The sequence below is a fragment of the Cyprinus carpio genome, chromosome A7, assembly GCF_018340385.1.
Source record: "Cyprinus carpio isolate SPL01 chromosome A7, ASM1834038v1, whole genome shotgun sequence".
In the NCBI taxonomy this organism is placed as follows: Eukaryota; Metazoa; Chordata; class Actinopteri; order Cypriniformes; family Cyprinidae; genus Cyprinus; species Cyprinus carpio.
In genome coordinates, this window is record NC_056578.1 from 41,937,859 (window position 1) to 41,958,347 (window position 20,489).

At 35.5% G+C, this 20,489-nt stretch overlaps 1 protein-coding gene across 3 annotated transcripts; it reads left to right on the plus strand.

Annotated features, from left to right (window-relative positions):
- The first annotated feature begins 196 nt into the window (after window positions 1-196).
- Window positions 197-20,489, plus strand: LOC109075328 (protein Dok-7-like). Of its 3 annotated transcripts, XM_042761214.1 has the most exons (13): window positions 197-489; window positions 579-624; window positions 3,206-3,418; window positions 6,549-6,749; window positions 8,227-8,346; window positions 10,590-10,682; window positions 11,426-12,132; window positions 13,734-13,782; window positions 14,659-15,063; window positions 15,534-15,622; window positions 18,738-18,789; window positions 18,898-19,020; window positions 19,510-20,489. In XM_042761214.1, the coding sequence occupies exons 1-13, from the start codon at window positions 433-435 to the stop codon at window positions 19,671-19,673; spliced, it is 2,319 nt and encodes a 772-aa protein (XP_042617148.1). In that variant the 5' UTR covers window positions 197-432; the 3' UTR covers window positions 19,674-20,489. The 3 variants fall into 3 exon arrangements, with proteins under 3 accessions (XP_042617148.1, XP_042617147.1, XP_042617149.1); XM_042761213.1 differs by having other exon boundaries at window positions 18,738-19,020; XM_042761215.1 differs by lacking the exon at window positions 14,659-15,063 and having other exon boundaries at window positions 18,738-19,020.

Below are 20,489 nucleotides of genomic sequence, written 5' to 3' on the forward strand. Positions count from 1 at the left end.
TTTAAATGTATTTATTTATTTCAATTTGGGTGTAATTTTATATTTTAAATTCATTTTTTTATTTCTTTTTATTTTGTTAAATCTTATTTTTTTTATTTATTTTTATTTGTGTATTTATTTTTTTTTTTTTTACCTGATTTGATTATTTTTATTATAAGTTACTTTTTGAATCACATTTGCTACATGACCGTCAATCATTTATTTTTATATATTTTATTTGTATTTATTTATTCCCTGCATGCTTTAATTTATGTTTCACATCGTCTCTCCTCATAAGGAGTGCCAGTGCATGTAAGGGTTAATTGTGTGAGATCTAAATTAATTGTTCTGCAGCGGCACACTGACTTTTGACTGACCTCTGACATATGTGTCGCCCACCGTTGCTCGCGCGCTCCGGAGTTCTTTTGCACGCGCAGCTGTCATGACGGGAAGATGATGAGCGACAACGTGATCGCGGAGGGAGCAGTTAAAATCAGAGACGGCAAAAAAGTAGGGAAAGCGTGAGTGTGAGCCGAGTGAGCGTTTGAGCGCTGATGAGAGAACGCGTGTAAAGCTGCGCTGTTTTTCTCTGTTCGCAGTGGAGGAGCCGCTGGCTGCGTGCGCGCAAACCCTCGCCGGTCGCAGGTCAGCCACAGTTTCTCTCTCCTCTGACACTAAATGATCTGTTATTTTAGATGATAACAGAATAAACCTTGCGTTTTACTACTTTAACAATAACGGTTTTACTAGAATTAACAGTAATGTCTTGCAATAAAATATTTCAGTTCTACAAGAAATTAAATTAAAGTGTATATTTAGACGTTATATATGTAAAATAATCCTAATAAACAGTAAAATACTGTTACTGTCTTACTGTTAGAATAATATGTAGCCTAAGTTAAACACTGTAATTGACTCATAAGTCTGATCTTAAAGGGACAGTTCACCCACAAACTCAAATCATTTCGTTTACTCATCTTTGCTCGTTTCAGACCTGTGTGAGTTTCTTTCTTCTGCTGAACTCACAAGAAGATATTTAGAAGAATTTTGACAATCAAACAGTTGATGGTAGCCACTGACTTCCATATAATGAGAAAAAATGAAATAAAAATACTATGGAAGTCAATGGCTACCGTCAAGAGTTTGGTAAAAATCTTCCAGTTTGGTAAAGAAAAAGTTACAAAACAAGTATAATTTTACATGAAATTAATATGTAAATGAATACGCTGAATAAAACATACAACTGAACATTAGGAGAATAAATGAAAGTGAGGTAAAGGTGTGTTCTTACTGGGATGCATTCTGGAAATCTGAGTGTGTACTGTGAACGTCACAAGAGTTTTGGATTTTAATCAGACAGATGTTGTGATGCTGCATCATAGACTTTTCTTGTGCACTGTGAAGTCGTATACAGTTGTAATTTAATTGTAATAAAATATATTTCATTTAGATTTAGCAAATATAACTGTAGTAGCAGCCTGTAAAATATCCCAAATATTATAATATATAATAAACCGAATAGCATTCCAGCTAACAAGCAATGCTTTCAGAACTTTGGCTAATGTTCTGCTGAGGTTGATAGAATGTTTGTTCAGCGTTATCTGGCACTGTTCTTAAAACATTAGCACAAAAAACATTACTCATACGTCATTCACAGGGCATTTTATTTCCAAAACGTTTTAGTTAGACATTCATCTGACTTTATTTTATTTTATTTTTTTACTGTTTATTTCTGAACATTCCAAGAATGTTCGAACATAACATTCCCACAACGTTTCCAAAATTCCAAAACAGTGTGTTCCTTTAACTTCTGAAACATTAAAAAACTGCGAGCGTTCAGAAACAGAACATTCAGAAATAATGTTTCCATAATAAGAACATTAACAAAACATATTTCTGTTAGCTATCATAGAACCAAATATGATCTCTAATGGTGCTGTAAAATATAATAAAATACACATTTGTTTTTTCAGTCTGCATGAATGAATAGCAGGGTTTTGTTTGCTCATTGTGCATAGGCTGTATAGTGCAGGATACATACAGACTTGTATCACACACTCTGTCGTTCAGTCTGCTCACTAATTTGTCTGCTCAAGCATTGCAGGAGTTTCATATAACAGCGCTGGAATCTTTCACTATCCAGTACAACAGCACTCCTGCTCGTATCATACTGCTTTACCATCCGCTGCAGTGTGTTTGAGTGTGTCAGATCACAGGCCATCAGAAAGCCGTTTTTACAGCTGTTCAAACTGGTGTGTGTGTGTGTGTGTGTGTGTGTGTGTGTGTGCTAAAGGTTGCTCTGTTTGTTAGTTTGTTTGCTTTTTCGCAGTAGCAGGAATCATGTTTACAAAATACAGTAAAAACAGTGAAATATTATTAGAGTTTAAATTAGCTGTTGTCTATGTGAGTATATAGTAAACGGTAATTTATTTCTGTGATGCGCAGCTGAATTTTCAGCATCATTACTCCAGTCTTCAGTGTCACATGATCTTCAGAAATCATTCTAATATGCTGATTTGTTGCTCAAGAAACATTTCTGATTATTATCAATGTTGAAATCAGTTGTGCTGCTCAATATTTTTGTAGAAACAGTGATGCATTTTATTTTTAAGGATTATTTAATGAATAGAAAGTTCAAAAGAAAAGCAATCTATTTGAAAATAGAAATCTTTTGTAACATTATAAATGTCTTTCCTGTCATTTTTGACCAATTTAATGGGTCCTTGTTGAACAAAAGCCTGATTTCTTTCAAAAACAACATAAAAAAAATCTTACTGTCTCAAACGTTTGAAGGCCCTGTTTAAAAATCGGAACAAGCTCATAACTTATGAGCCATTAATTTTTTTCAGAAAGGCTGTAATACAAAATGCATTTCATACATACAGTTACCTAAACATACTTCTTCTGTTATAAAGATGTTTTTAGTTTCTAAATTAAAATTCACTTTAAATCCGTCCTCATATATGACCAAAAAATAAAAATAAAAAAAATCTTACCAAAAACTTATTTGGTAGAATATTATAGTATTTTTTATTAAAATATTACTACTAAAATCACTGTCTGCCAATTCAAAGTCATGTCTTTGTCATCAAAGTCAACTGATATCCTATAGACCCGTCAAAGCTTCATGACTGTATGTGACGGTTAATAAGTCTCTTAATATATCAGATCAGTTGCTGTTTTTATTGTAAGTCCCTATAGGTGAAGGTGTGTGTGTTTGTGTCAGATTGTCTGGTGCTGTACATGTATAAGGAGCGCGGTGTGAAGGAGAGGAGTGTGACGCTGGAGCACATCTGCGGTCTGGAGGCGTGTGTCGGCGGCGACGGCGTTCCCTTCATCCTCTCCATCCTGTGTCTCAGTCAGACCACCGTGCTCGGCTTCGACAGCAGGGAGGTGCTGCAGAGCTGGGACCTGCGGCTGCGCTACTGCCTCGGAGAAGGTCAGGGGTCAACATTCAACACACAATATTCACTTACAGTCCACAATAATCAGTAATAAATATGGTACTTGTACTTGTGGGGAGTTTAAATCATGCATTGTGTCATGCTCAATGTTTAAAATTAAATCTAAAATGATTTTAAATAGCATTTTTATCCTCCTTTTTACATATGCAGCTTTTTGACCTCACATCGATTTGTAAATTACATGGAATAATTAAATATTTAATATTAATTATAATACTGTAAAAGTATATGTCATTATTAATTTGACTTAATAAATAATTTTACTTAGAATATATATATATATATATATATAGTGAATTGATTTATATTATTGTAGGGTGGTTGTGTCCACACACTGCTAAGACACATATATATGCAAACACCACGTAAAAGTAAATTTTTTTATTTGACTACATTACAAAGAAAAAAATAACTATGTTTTCACTAGCCAATTTAATTTTATTTTGTAAATATTAAAAAAATTGTGATTTGATATAAGGTGCACTAACAATGCTAAAGAGACACAGGTGCAAACAATTAGTGCTGACAGTCCGGGCAAAGGATTATGGGTAATGAAGTCCAAGACTGAGTGACAGAGGAATAAGATGAAGTGCCCTCAGGTGGTTATCAAGGGCACTCCAGCTGGTGATCGTGACACCAATGCAAATCAAGGAAGGACTTTTATTTCACTATTCAACATGGCAGTGATACTTTTGGTTGTGATTAATCCCACCTAACTTTAAAGGTGCAGTGTGTAGATTTTTTTTAGGCAGCATCTAGCGGTGAATTGCAGTCCCCTGCTCACCCCTCCCTTTAGAGAAGCTATGGTGGCCGACACAGGTAAAGATGTGGTCGGTAAAGACAGCAGAGAGCAATGAGATTTCTTTAAAAAAAGGTAAATCAAGGAATTATATTTACTTAATTATTCAATAAATCAATGTTATTGTGAATGTTAATGTACATGATCATCACTGTGTCAGTGTTTTATTCGCAAGAACAACAAAGTGACGAAACGCGCTCTGTAGAGCATTTTGTCCATTTAGGGCTACTGGTATACTTTGTGGGAGTTTAAATCATGCATTGTGCCATGCTCATGTTTAAAATTAAATCTAAAAATATTTTAAATAGCAGGTTTAATCCTCTTTTACATATGCAGCCTTTTTGACCTCACTCGATTTGTAACTTACATGGAATAATTTAAATATTTATATTATTAGAATACGGTAAAAGTATTGTCATTATTATTTGACTTAATAATAATTTTACTCTAGAATAATATATTATATATATACGATATAATATATATATCTATATAGATATATATATATAGTATATATATAGTGACTTGATTTATATTATTGTAGAGTGGTTGTGTCCACACACTGCTAAGACACATATATAATGCAACACCACGTAAAAGTAATTTTTTTTATTTGACCTACATTACAAAGAAAAAATAACTATGTTTTACTAGCCAATTTAATTTTATTTTGTAAATATTAAAAAAAATTGTGATTTTGATATAAGGTGCACTAACAATGCTAAAGAGACACAGGTGCAAACAATTAGTGCTGACAGTCCGGGCAAAGGATTATGGGTATTGAAGTCCAAGACTGAGTGACAGAGGAATAAGATGAAGTGCCCTCAGGTGGTTATCAAGGGCACTCCAGCTGGTGATCGTGACACCAATGCAAATCAAGGAAGGACTTTTATTTCACTATTCAACATGGCAGTGATACGTTTTGGTTGTGATTAATCCCACCTAACTTTAAAGGTGCAGTGTGTAGATTTTAGCAGCATCTAGCGGTGAATTGCAGTCCCCTGCTCACCCCTCCCTTTAGAGAAGCTACGGTGGCCATCACAGGTAAAGATGTCATCGGTAAAGACAGCAGAGAGCAATGAGATTTCTTTACAAAGGTAAATCAAGGAATTATATTTACTTAATTATTCAATAAATCAATGTTATTTGTGTTTTTTAATGTACATGATCATCACTGTGTCAGTGTTTTATTCGCAAGAACAACAAAGTGACGAAACGCGCTCTGTAGAGCATTTTGTCCATTTAGGGCTACTGTACAAACATGGTGGTGACTTCCATGCAAGGGGACCCGCGGTGTATGTGGATATAAATAGCTCAATCCAAGGTAATAAAAATGTAACGGTTCATTAAGAAAGATCTTTATACACCTCTGAAAACATAGTTATGTATATTATATTGCATTTCTGTAAATAGATTGTTGTAAATATTACACATTGCACCTATAAAGTTTTTAAATATACTTTTATATTGCAATAATTTCACTTTCAATGCTCTTTTTTTATTTGAGACAACATAAAGACAGTATATGTTTAATATTTGTTTAATGGCAACTTTTTCTTATGAATAAAGGCGAGTATCACTGATACCAATACTACTGATGTCTCTAGGATTTGTTTTTCCTAATAGTTAACCATTGACTGGCCATTCAACATTACAGTTTAATTGAGAGCAAAATAACAACTTCTAATTTAAGTGAACTTAAAACAATCTTCACATAAACCCATTATAATAAATGTCATATTTAGCTACATGTGACATTCAGCAAGTTGGAGATGTACAGAAATTTTATAAAATTAGCAAACACTAAATTCTAAATTAAATATAGTTGAAAAAGCTGAAGCTAAATAAACAAAAGAGAAAGAAGCAGCATGTGTGTAGTTGTTTTGTGTGTGTGTGTGTGTGTGTGTGTGTGTGTGTGTGTGCCTTTTTGTTTTGATTATGCAAGCCCTTTGTTTCAAAGTTAGTGCTAACAGGTTTAACCCTGCCTGCATTCATCACACAAAGAGAAGCTGTTGCTGTGTAGATGTGATTTACTGCCATGTGGTGCCAGTAGCATCAGGATCACTTACTAGAGCTCTAGCTAGTGCTGTTTGCCAAGGCAAGAACGACTATTGTCCATTTGTTGGATTAGGGATTGAAACAAATCTTGAACTAAAACTTTTCTAAGAGTTTTGATTTTCACTTGACAGATGAATATAAGTATCCATGTATATCCTTCAGAAAACATAAATGTCCAGTGTAAGTGTGTTGTTCACAGCTGAATGAGCTGAATGTGTGGTTCATTGTGTTTGTTTTTTTTTTTTTAGTCCACAGTTTCAGTGTATCCGTGCTGCCCGGCACTAAACTGGAAAGCGGCCCGGCGACTCTGCATTTGTGCAACAATGTCCTGGTCATCGCTAAAGACCTGCCGGCCGTCATCATCGGTCACTGGAATCTGCTGGACCTGCGGCGATACGGGCCGGTCAGCAACGGGTTCGTGTTTGAGGGAGGAACACGCTGTGGTTATTGTGAGTATGGCAATAAAATTAATGTAAAGTCTCAATATTTTTTTTAGCTTTTTGATTAAATGCAAAATCATGTGTAAATGCAAAATCTTCTTCTGGTAGATACCAGAATCCAGTCTGTGAGTTGCTTAATGACGTGTAAAGATTGAAGAAACTTTGGCACCTTTAAGGACTTTTTTTAGGCTGTGGAAAAAATATACCAACTAACTGGCCACATTTTGAAATATAAGTTTGTTTTTGTTTTTGTTTTTAAGTCAGTATCAAACTGTCATTGAATATATCACAATATCTCAACCTCTGAAACCCTCCACCTCCCCCAGCTCCACCTGTCTAGACCAAATACATTAACATTGCCAAATCCATTACCATGCTAAAATTATCCAGAGAGTTTTCATGATTGAAATATGGTTATATAATATTATTTATAACATATAACATATATTATATTCATGTCACTTCACTTCACTTTATAGTAATATATATTATTTCTTGTTTTTTCTTGTGTAGTTGTATTGGTTTGGTATTGGTAAGTAGAGATTGATGGTGCTGATGTTACTTTGTTGTGTTTGTTTAAATGTTATTGTTTTTAAATGAAAATGGAAAAAGTTTTGGACGTTAATTTACACAACAACAGTATTTTGGGGGCCTAAAGTGTATGTTTTTGAAAACTATAATGTTATCGCTTCCATGTGAACTATAAAAACGTGACGTCGCACACATACGTATTATGCCTATATGTATGTGCGTAGTGTTTCTTTACAAAGATTTATGTGAATGGGGATCATTTTGACAATGTTGTTATCTGAATGCAAAAGTTTTCTGTTTTTTATTAGATTGTTGTTGTGTAAATGTACCATTAGTTTGTGAATACTGAGATTTCATGAATGCTCACTTTGCTCAGTATGCAGCAGTAAGTTGACTTCTGATGCTCTTAATAGTTGTATTGATTTGGAACAGCAATCTAAACAGTTGATTTCTTTGCTTGATTGAATGTGATTGTGTGTGTGTGTGTGTGTGTGTGTGTGTGTTCACAGCTGACAGTGTTTCTGTGGTTGTGAAGCCTCCTCTGGGTTTGGGTGGTCTTGTTTGTAGAGTGACGGACGTCTCTGCTCAGTGACCTCCACCTCATCAAACTTCATCAGATTCCTAGAAGGAGCAAGTCAGACTTGAATGACATCCACCTGTAAAACTGACACATGACACAATACCAGCTGGAGGCATAGCACGACATTCAGAGAGTATTCATCAGTTATGTGAATAATGTATATGGACTACTTTAATGGTGCTTTAGTGTCCTTTTTGAAGCTTGAAAACTTAAATTCCTAATAATTTGCATGGAAAAGAGTGACCAGCACATTTCTCAATTCAGTATCATCCTCCATTTGTGTTCCATCGAAGGCTGATGAAGATACGGTTTTGCAGTGAGATGAGGGTTTCATTTGTTTCATTTCACTCATCATCTGTGTGTGTTTGTGTGCAGGGGCCGGCGTGTTCTTCTTGTCCTGTGCCGAGGCCGAGCAGATCAGTTTTCTCTTCGACTGTATTGTTCGTGGAATTTCCCCGTCCAGAGGCCCGTTTGGACTGAAGCCACTGCTGCCAGGTCAGTGCTCGAGTCCAGCACGAGTCTCACCACGTCCGTTTAAACACTCATCTGAGGCCAAAATCTGGCTCCAACTCTTGACGCTTTAGTTACATCCACCAAACTCTGATTAGTGTGTCTGTTCTGGTTCTCTGTGCTGAATCTGTCGATCTGTCTCTCTCATATACCTTTACTTCCTTCTGATATCACAGCTTTTGTTAAATTTTCAACTTTCAACATTTGTCTTTACATTTTTAGTTTTATGATCAGTTTGGTTAATTCTAACTATTTTATGATTTCTTTGTGAAAAAGAAGTGCACTTAATAGTATTGCATGTGCATTTGTTGTGTACTAAATCTTAAAAGTATATATATATATTTTAAAACTGTTCTTGTAGATAATATATTTTTAATGTGTTCCCACTTAAGTGACTTAAAGAGAGACACTTTCATGACTTTCATGTTTCTTAACACTTAAGTGCACTTTTAAAAAGTGTCCTTCGTAATAATGTTAAATAAAAAAAAATAGTATAGAAATGTATATTTTAGTTCAATATATATGCTTGTCAGTACATTTGGCAGCACACTGTATACAAATTTCAACAATAATATTAGTAATTATGAAATTATATATAAAATGTACTACTTAAGTGGGTCAAAAGCACTCTTAATTTCAGCTAATTGCATTTCATATCAGTTTAAACTATAATAAATCTTTCTTTTAATTGCAATTACCGTGCAATTAAGTGTCTTGAAACATATTCAGTTGACACTTAAGTATATTATTTAAAGTATATTATTTCCATAAAAAGTACTCTTTTGTGTACTTCTTCTTCAAAAGTTTTTTTTTTTTTATACAATGTATGAATATTAATTTATATTGTGTGTAAAAAATAGCAAGTGTGATATTATGATGACAATATGTTTCTGAAATGAATTACTGGCTTTTATATTGTCATTGTACAAGTCAAAACAAGTAATTAAAATATTCTGGAAATGAGTTACTTTGAGTTACATTAACGTATTTTTTTTTTTTTTTTTTTACCACCAATAGAGTAATATTACATGCATAAAGCTAAAGAGAATCATTTTAATTTAAATGTACAAATTAGTTTATTTCTCTCTCTCTCTCTCTCTCTCTCTCTCTCTCTCTGAATTTGTACTTGTTTCCCCTTTGTAGCCCCAGTTTTGAACCCCCACTGTTATAATTCATGTAAGATCAGCCCTAAGGCTTTTAACTGGGACATTTAAGACACTAACAAGAGTTTACATATCGGTCCAGCCAATCAGGGCGCTTCACACCTCCTCCTGACCAATCAGAACTCGAGCTTCTCTCCTATTCTGAGATGACAGGAGATCAAGAGGTCAAAGTCACAGTTTATATATGCGAGCATTCCTGATGAATGTAACCTCATCCTCTCTCTGTCTGTACTGTAAGCAAAGCCGCTCACGACCAATAGCAGGTGTGAGACTGAGCTGAAGGAAAATGCAATGTTCGATCCATCTGCTACATCTCATTCGAGTTTCGATTCAGTCAGAAAGATTGTATGGAAAGTGGTAGAAACGGCTCCGGACTGGTGCGTGTTTCTGAAGTCCCTCGGATGTGTGTTGATCAGCGTCAGCGCTCCTCTGGACGTTTGCCAGTTCATCCACATGTCTGCTCTATTAATAGCACTTTAAGTGCTAGACAAACAGTGGGGTTCTGCTGTAACCCCCGAACATGTGCTCAGCGTGCCCCTCACTTACTCGTACCATCTGTAACAACTCAGCATTTTGTGATTGGAGTATAAGTAAATTGCAGTGTTTTGGATGTTTGTCCAAAGAAAAACAACAGAAAGAGACAAAACTAAAAACAGTGAATGGGACGTGAGTAAAAAATGAGCTTGTGATGACAGACGAAATTTATGAAGAATGCATATCAGGTAACATAATGAGCAAACTTACGAACTAAGCTCCGTTTACAAAATGAACGCAAAAACATGCCATGACGCCTAAACATAAAACTAAAAACTAAAACTGTTAAAATTGTTTTTATAAGCTGAAATAAAACATAAATATAAGAGGGATAACTTAAATTGAAAAGAAAACTTAGACAAAAATTAGCAATGTTGCCAACTGAAATAAAGTACTACTAAAACTAAACATGAAATAACAATATATTTAAGTTGAATAGAAAAAAAATCTAAGTTTGTTTCCATGTCATATTCTGGTTGATGTGTTTGTGCCTCTCACAGTTGGGTTTGGTTTGCTCTGTCTGTGTCTCAGAGCCCAGCATCAGTGCAGCTTCAGCGCAGGACAGACTGAAGCATGAGGCGGAGGAGCTGGAGCGGAGGCTCAGTCTGCTGTCCCACAGCACAGGTAACGGCTCACCTGTCTCTCCCGTCTGTCCCGCCACCAAAACGCCAGTCGGGTGAAATTTCAACTTTGTTCTGGAGGATTTACTTAAAGCTTCATTTACTGTGTTATCATATGTTCAAGTGATGTTATCAGGTCTCTCCAATTCAAAAATTTGAAAGTACATACTTAAGGGTAAACTGAATATAATGTTTTTGGACACTTAAGTGCATATTAAATGCAATTAAATTAAAATGTATTATAGTTTAAATTCAGTTCAAATTTAGAGTGTTTTTGGCCCACTTAAGTAGGACTTAAGTACTTCTTTATATGTAATTTCATAATTACTTCTATTATATTTGAAATATGGTAAAAGTACTGATAAAAGTACTGACAAGCATTTATGATAAAATATACTTCAATGTAATTTCTATTGAAATTTGTGTCATGTTTTTAAATATATTTGTAATGATGAAGTTGTAGTTTAGTACTTTTAAAATATATTAACTCTGAATGTAATATTAAATATCACTACAGTTAAAATGATAATCAAGTACACAACAAAAGATTATTAAATAAATTATTTAAAATATACTTTAAGTGTTAATTTGACATTATTACAAAGTGCTCTTTTTAAAAGTGTACTTACACAACAAAAGATTATTAAATAAATTATTTAAAATATACTTTAAGTGTTAATTTGATATGTGCATTAAATGTGCAATCAGAATGAATAAAATTGCTTTCTTTCTCTTCTGTCCTGGAAGCTTCCAGCTCGCGCTTCAGCTCTTCGTTGGCGGGCGACGACCGCAGCATATCTGGTTCCTCTGACACCTCGGACACAAGCCAATCAGATTGCAGCATTAGCGGTCGCCCGGCGCCGTGGAACGATCCAATTCTGCCCGGCTCTGCCGAAACATCTCACCCACAAATACCGAGGATGGGATCTCAGGTGGAGGAGAAGCTCCAGGTCCAGACAGATCCCATTCGCTCACGGAAGCTGAAAGAGTCCGGTCGACAGAACTCGTCCGACAGCGGCATCGCGACCGGCAGCCACTCGTCCTGTACGGGAAGCTTCTCGTCCTACAGCCGGAGTCTGGATGCTGCCGGTCCGGGAGAGGAATACAGGGAACTGTTTAACCTGCCAGAGAAACACCTGTGCACATGCTCAACCTGTCCCGTCCACGAATACCAGGTTCCCTCGTCCCTGCGGTTCCTGTACGACTCTCCCCGCAGCCTGCTGGAGGTCAGCAGACACAGCAGCTCACCTCAAGATGAGACCGGACTTATAGAGCCCTGTTCGGAATCTTCCAGCCAATCAGATTCAGAGCTTCATAAAGGGGAGGAGTCACAGATGAGGGAGTGTCAGGGATTTTCCTGTAGTAAAAGCTGCTGTGATTGGACGATCTGTTCAGTTCCTCCTGCTGGGATGAAATCACTCTTCACCACTTGCCCCGTCTGCGGAGGACTCAAGGTAAATAAACTCTACTCAGGGTAAACTGTAGAAAAAAAACAAACAAAAAAAACTTTTTGTAATTTGAAATTAAATAATTCAATGAAATTAAATAATTAATAAAATCTTTAACAAAAAAAACTTAATATAAAATAATTTCCTTATTTTATTTCAGCTAGTTGCAAAGTCAAATATCTCTCTTTTCATTTATTTTAGCTTGATGTACCAACAACACCCCCAACAACCAAACTGAATTAATGAATAAAAACTGTATAGACATTTATTAATTAAATGAAATGGTAAATCAAAATAAAAACGTACTCAAACTTAAATAAACTATAATGGTATCTCAGTTATACTAAAATAACACTGCTTTTGTGACTTTTTTCACAATAATGTACAGTTAAGGGCGGCACGATATAGTGAATTAAATAATTAATAAAATCTTTAAATGAAATAAAATGTTAACATTTGCAGCATTTTCATTTAGTTTAACTTGATGTACTAAAATAACTGAAACTGAAATCATTCATAAAACCTGTAGACTGAAAAGACAATAACTAAAAAAGGCAAAAAAATATTAAAACTTAAAATTACAACTGAAATGTAAAAATATTTAATAAATAATAAATTAATATATATATATAAAATAACAATAATATATATATTAACAAAAAAAAAAAAGACATAACAATATATATAAAAGAAAAAAATAAATGATGAAAGCAAACAAAATTACTAAAACCTAAAAGTAAATGAATATGTAATACTATTTTAATGAAATTAAAATAACACTGCTTTCTGTTAACTTTTTCCACAATAATCATCGCGATATGGCTTAGTCTACTAGTCATATGAAGGCTGCATTTTAATTAATTATAAATTTTAAATTATAAATTATAAATGTTTCAGAGTCAGTGTAGTTAATATAATTACTGTGGGGGCAGCTGTGGCCTGTTGGTTGGAGAATTGGACTTGTAACCAGAAGGTCGCAGGTTCGAGTCACGGTGCTGGCAGGAGTTGTAGGTGGGAGGGAGTGAATGAACAGTGCTCTCCACCCTCAATACCTATGGCTGAAGTGCCCTTGAGCAAGGCACTTGCAAGGCACCAGGGAGCAACCGGGGTACCCCCAGTTGCTCCCTGGGTGCTGGATATATAGCTGCCCACTGCTCTGGGGGTTGTGTGGTTCATGGTGTGTTCACTTCTCACTGCTGTGTGTGTGCACTTGATGGGTTAAAAGCAGAGCACCAATTCCGAGTATGGGTTTACCATACTTGGCAAATGTCATGACTTTCACTTCCACGTACACTTTTATAAGTTTATTGATAAACGTGATTTTTAATTTTTTTTTTAATCCTCGCTCTACAGCAGCATTTCTCACAGGTTCCCAAAGCTTTTCACAGTACTGTTTTGCAGTTGCTGTATGATATTTTAAATTACAATCACATTCTTCACAGCAAATACAAACGTAATTTGCAGCTCTGCAGCTGTAGGACAAAACCGCCTGATGTGCTGCTGTAAGAACAGACTCCTGCATCCAGATATTCAGTGTTTAGTGACATTGGTTTTGGTGTTCTGTACTGTAGCTGTTAATCGACGTGCTCTGTGTGTTTGTTGATCAGGGCACATTTCCACCTCATCCTGGAGGGACTTCACTGCCCGCTGTGCCAGGTGAGATTCATACTGCCAGTACACCTGTTCACAACCTCAGACTTCCCTCAGTCTGCATGACTCCTAATGCAGTGCTTACAAGAAGAGAAGTACACTGTGACTTTAGCATACTTTTAAAAAGAGTACTTATGGAAAGAATATACTAAAGTTTGAACCAAATGCAATGTTTTTGAACACTTAATTGCATGTTTATTGCAATTAAATGAAAATGTGTTAGATTTTAATTTTATATCAAATGCAGTTAGCTGAACTTTTGCATGCTTTTTTGATACACTTAAGCAGGACTTAAGTACATCTTTATATGTAATTTCATAATTACTTCTGTTGTCTTTGAAATATGGTTAAAATGAACTGCTGAATATACTGACAAACATTTATGATAAACTAAAATATACTTTAATGCCATTTCAAATGAAAACTTATGTCATGTATTAAAATTGATTTGCAATTCAATATTTGCAATAATGAAGTTGCAAAGTATTGCATTTACAATATATTAACTTCAAATTTAATATCAGATAACACTACAGTTAAAATGATAATTAAGTACTTTACGTGTGCTTTAGTATTTTAGTCAACACATTGGAAAAAATACTTCTTTAAAACACAACAAAAAATTTTAAAGCAATGATTTAAAATGTTCTTTAAAAAAAAAACATTTGATTTGACATTATTACAAAGCTCACTCTTTAAAAGTGTACTTAAGTGTGTTACGAAACAGTCATGAAGGTGTCTCTCTTTAAGTCACTTAAGTGGCTTTTTATTGCAGTAATATTATATTAAGATTTGAAGTGGCCTTCTTTTCCCCAAGTGTCTAGACACCTGTATTTATTAGCTGATTTAATATAGCTAATAAGTACAAACACACTCTTAAAGTGCCAGGTGGACATTCAGCCACGCCCACTGCTGATGTCACTGAACCACCCACCAATCAGGAGCCAGTGGAGATCAGACACTCGTCTTTGACCAATCAGGATCCATGGAGGCCCTTATCTGAACGCTCACAGCCCAATGAGGTCTACGACTCCAGTCTGTCTGATCTCCCGTCACACTACAGTCCTGCTGCGAGAGCGGACAGAAGCAGCATCTACGAGGCCATGGCAGCGTCCAGACACACCGTCCTGTACGAGAACTGCGTCCAGTGCAGGAGAGGAGAGGACAGCTGCCAGCTCCTCAGACCTGCTCCTCCATCCAGAGACGTGTTTGTCCAGGAACTGAGGAGAAACATCCCAGAGTCCTCCTGCTCCTCCGCAGTCTCTCTGCAACGAATACCTGAAGAAGGTAAGAGAGCGTCGAGCCCAAACTCTCACGCCGGATTCGTCTCGTCTCTAACCCAACTCTCCTTTGAGGACTCTTCGAATCTTCTCCTCCTCACTCCAGAAGTCTCTGTCTAATCGTATTAATTATGACTTTTCTTCTTCTGCCTGCAAACCCATCTGTGTTGTTGTTTCCCATTTCTGAGAAGGTTTGGATGGGTGGAGATCACTGGAAAGCGAGTTTGACGCACGGTTATTTTCAAGTGTGTCTGATTTCTGAGCCTTTTATTTGCAAACTTACATTTCAACAAAATATGACGTTTTTAGGCCAAAACCTACAGTCTATCATTTTTCATGCAAGTCAGACATCAGAATATAATATGCAGAAGAAAAGATAGCTTAGTACTTTTTAAACCTGGTATAGGAGAATATACTTTTTGAATTGAAAACGGATATATTTGCATTGCTTCTGTGTTTGTTTCTGTCTCTGTGCAGATAACAGAGAGAGAATATGTGCAGAGAAAGGAAGAATGGATCCTGCCTATGAGATCATGGACAGCCGATCATCAGACAGGAGCCCAGAGGTGAATTAAAGCCAAAAGAAGTATACACTAAATACAGCAGTAAAACAAATGCAACCCAGCACTGCAGCCAGATTCACATCTTTATTAATGATCAGTATTATTTAACACACGGGTGCTCTGTTAACCCTCTACACTCTAGCTGCAGTGATGCTAATGCTGCGTCAGATCATCTTCAGACCGGTTTGTATTGTGAATTAAAACTATTAAAAATATTTTTTGTTAATTGAAATAATGTAAAATATAAATACTAGATGAAAAAAAAAACTATAAAGGATGTAAATAAATAAATAAATAAAATAAGTGAATGAAGTGCTAAACTCAAACACTAAAATATATTAAAGCTAGACAGAACTAATAAACATAAAATATTAATAAAAATGACAAAAAAAAACCTAAAATTAAAATGAAAAAAAAAAAAAAAAAAACTAATTCAAAATTTTAATAAATACCATAATAGTATACAGGTGTTGGTCATGTTTTTGGGGTATCATGTGAGAGTTTGTTTTTTTTATTAATTCCATTCAAAAAGTGAAACTTGTATATTATATTCATTCATTACACACAGACTGATATATTTCAAATGTTTATTTGTTTAAATTTGGATGATTATAACTGACAACTAAGGAAAATCCCAAACTCAGTATCTCAGAAAATTAGAATATTACTAAAGACCTATACAAAGAATGGATTTTTAGGAATCTTGGCCAACTAAAAAGTATAAAAATGAAAAGTATGAGCATGTACAGCACTCAATACTTAGTTGGGGCTCCTTTTGCCTGAATTACTGCAGCAATGCGGCGTGGCATGGAGTCGATCAGTCTGTGGCACTGCTCAGGTGTTATTAGAGCCCAGGTTGCTCTGATAGTGGCCTTCAGCTCTTCTGCATTGTTGGGTCTGGCATATCCTATCTTCCTCTTCACAATACCCCACAGATTTTCTATGGGGTTAAAGTCAGGCAAGTTTGCTGGCCAATTAAGAACAGGGATACCATGGTCCTTAAACCAGGTACTGGAAGCTTTGGCACTGTGTGCAGGTGCCAAGTCCTGTTGGAAAATGAAATTTGCATCTCCATAAAGTTGGTCAGCAGCAGGAAGCATGAAGTGCTCTTAAACTTCCTGGTATACAGCTGCGTTGACCTTGGACCTCAAAAAACACAGTGGACCAACACCAGCAGATGACATGGCACCCCAAACCATCACTGACTGTGGAAACTTTACACTGGACCTCAAGCAACGTGGATTGTGTGCCTCTCCTCTCTTCCTCCAGACTCTGGGACCCTGATATCCAAAGGAAATGCGAAATTTACTTTCATCAGAGAACATAACTTTGGACCACTCAGCAGCAGTCCAGTCCTTTTTGAAGCGAGACGCTTCTAACGCTGTCTGTTGTTCAAGAGTGGCTTGACACAAGGAGTGCGACAGCTGAAACCCATGTCTTGCATACGTCTTTGTGTAGTGGTTCTTGAAGCACTGACTCCAGCTGCAGTCCACTCTTTGTGAATCTCCCCCACATTTTTGAATGGGTTTTGTTTCACAATCCTCTTCAGCGTCCGGTTATCCCTATTGCTTGTACACTTTTTTCTACCACATCTTTTCCTTCCCTTCGCCTCTCTATTAATGTGCTTGGACACAGAGCTCTGTGAACAGCCAGCCTCTTTTGCAATGACCTTTTGTGTCTTGCCCTCCTTGTGCAAGGTTTCAATTGTTGTCTTTTGTCAACTCAGCAGTCTTCCCCATGATTGTGTAGCCTACAGAACTAGACTGAGAGACCATTTAAAGGCTTTGCAGGTGTTTTGAGTTAATTAACTGATTAGAGTGTGGCACCAGGTGTCTTCAATGTTGAACCTTTTCACAATATTCTAATTTTCTGAGATACTGAATTTGGGATTTTCCTTAGTTGTCAGTTATAATCATCAAAATTTAAAGAAATAAACATTTGAAATATATCAGTCTGTCTGTAATGAATAAATATAATATACAAGTTTCACTTTTTGAATGGAATTAGTGATATAAATCAACTTTTTGATGATATTCTAATTATATGACCAGCACCTGTAAAAATGATACTAAAATAAGAATGCTTGAGACAGCATTGGATAAAATTAACAGACCATGTGTGTGAAATGTGCCAGTGAATCTGACGGAAATCTGAAAAAAATACATTTTTTATTTTAAATTATCTGATGTGTTTATTTAGGCTGGTTTGATCATACTGATTACAATGATATACAGTATATATATAATTATATATAATTAAATTTAATTTAAAAAAAAATCATTACTTAGAATAAAAGGATTTCTTAAAATAAATCTTAAAATCTTCTCAAATCTTGGGAAGCATATTATTTATTATATATTATAAATTATTATATATTATAAACGTATTATTTTTTTCAGCTAGCTGCCAAAGCAACAATCCTCATTTTATTTTACTTTAACTTGAAGTACTTAACTTTAACTAAAAAAATATAGAGATTTCTAAAATAAAGCAGTGTTTCCACACAGGAAGTGAGGCTACAAAGCTCTGACATCTTGAAATTAAACTTGGCCTGTTTCATCATTATCATTCAGCCATTTATAAAGCTATTTTTAGAGTAATGGCCATTGTGGTAGTTACCTAAGCAGTGCAGTAACAGCACTATCTAGTGGTTATTTGCACCCAGAATGTAAGCAGAAAATCCTTAGAACTTAGGATTTATTTGGTCTAATGTCATTAGTTATTAGCATTTGAAAAATAATTAAATATTACATTAAATTATCAATTTTTTTTAATTTCTTATTGCATGCAATGAAAAACAGAAACATTGAGATCCCCCCTTAATAACTTAATGCATAAAAAGGGTTAAAAGAGGAGTCAAATACAGCAGAATGCCACACACAGTATGTGCTATTGAGAGTCAGTCGTGTGAAAGCTGCGTCTGTATCACACTTATCTTCTGTCTGTGTCTCATAATCCCGAGCATTTATAATGAAACCCTTCTGAACCTGTTCAGACAGATCACACATTCAACCGGTGTGGACATGTTGGTTTTTAAGTGAGAGTCGGACTAACAAAAGGTGTGTTTTTCCATGGATAAATGCCTCTCTCTCTCTCTCTCTCTCTAACTCTGTGTCAGGAGGAGCGCAGCAGGTACGAGCTCATGAAGATTTCTCCTCATCTGACTGAAGGTGATCTCAGATCTGAGTGCTTCTGTGATTTCTCTGTGCCGTTTGATGTGTGTGTGTGTGTGTGTGTGTGTATGTGTGATGTGTGTGTGTTTTCTCTGACCGGTTCAGTGCTGACAGACAGACTCAGAGGAGACACGGTGACATACGTGAATATTCCCACCAGCCCCACGTCCAAAAAACAGCTGCATTACATGGAACTGGAGCTGCAGGAGTCCAGCGCCGCCGTCAGAGGTGCACATTAATAATAATATTAATAAGTGATCAAAAATTAATATAAATTAATAGAATTGTAAAAATTGTGAAATATTATTAAAATTTAAAATAGCTGTTTTCTTTATGAATATACTGTAAACTGTAATTGATTTCTGTGATGCACAGCTGTATTTTCTAGCATCATTACTCCAGTTTTCAGTGTCATATGATCATTCAGAAATCATTCTAATATGCTGATTTGCTTCTCAAGAAACATTTCTGATTATTAACAATGATGAAAACAGTTGGACTGCTTCATATTTTTGTGGAAACTGTGATATAATTTATTTTTCTGGATTTACAGATGAATGGAAAGTTCAAAAGAACAAAATATTTGAAATAGAAATACACTTTTGATCAATTTAATTCATTGTAATTTTTCAAACTTTTTCAGGCAAGATTTTCTCTGGCCAACACTGTGGCTCGCTTTCATGAACTTCCCCTGCTGCTTGTGTTTGTTGTCTGTAGGTAAAAGCTCCAGTAAATACGCTCAGATTGACATCACAGCGACGGAGGCGGCTCACAGAGCGGGTTCCCAGCATGCACTGGGGAGAGAGGAAGGCCTACAGAGACTGGAGCAGCAGAGGAGACGACGAGGACTTCCTCACACTGAAGATCGACTCTTCTCTTGACAAACTGACCAAAACACTTGCATCAGTCGAGACAGTAAAACACAGAATGTAGTGTAGTGTCTAGTATAGTGTAGTAGTATGTAGTGTAGTACAGTGTCATCATGTGGATTCACTGTGTAGTGGATGGTGAATGAGTGCACGTGTCGAACACAGCATATACACAAACGTTTGAAATACAGGAATATATATTCATGTCACATGCTTAGACCAACCTGTAAAACACACATTCAGTCTACAGTGAGCCGCCGCTATGTGAATCTGTTTCTGTATTCTCATGTTAGATAAATATGTGCAATGCACAGAAATGCATTTTTAATTTATTTTAATTTATTTCATTTTAAAACGCTGAATATTAGTTGTATTGCTTTCGAGTTGCATCTGTATTAAATAGACTGCATTTGTGTAGCATCTTTAGTCTTTTTATTAACCTAAATTCAAGTGTACTGAGTCATTTTTACATTAAACTACTTATTTTGTATTTTGTACATTACAGGGCTGTATTTTCTCTTTTTCTTTTCAGCACTGAAGGAAGTGAACACCATGTGTGTCTTTGTTTGTATTGGAAATTGAAATCAGATTGAACTGCGATATGTTAACATATACCGATGCTGCTAGATATAGATATTATATGTAGATATATTAAAACATAATTACTTAAAATGTACTTTAAAGCCTAACCTTTAATTTGACATTATTACAAAGATAATTTTCTTTAAAGTGTACTTAAATATGTTTAGAAACATAGTCACTTAAGCTGAACTATATCTGACCCACACAAAACTCATAATAAAATACAATATATATGACCCTGGACCA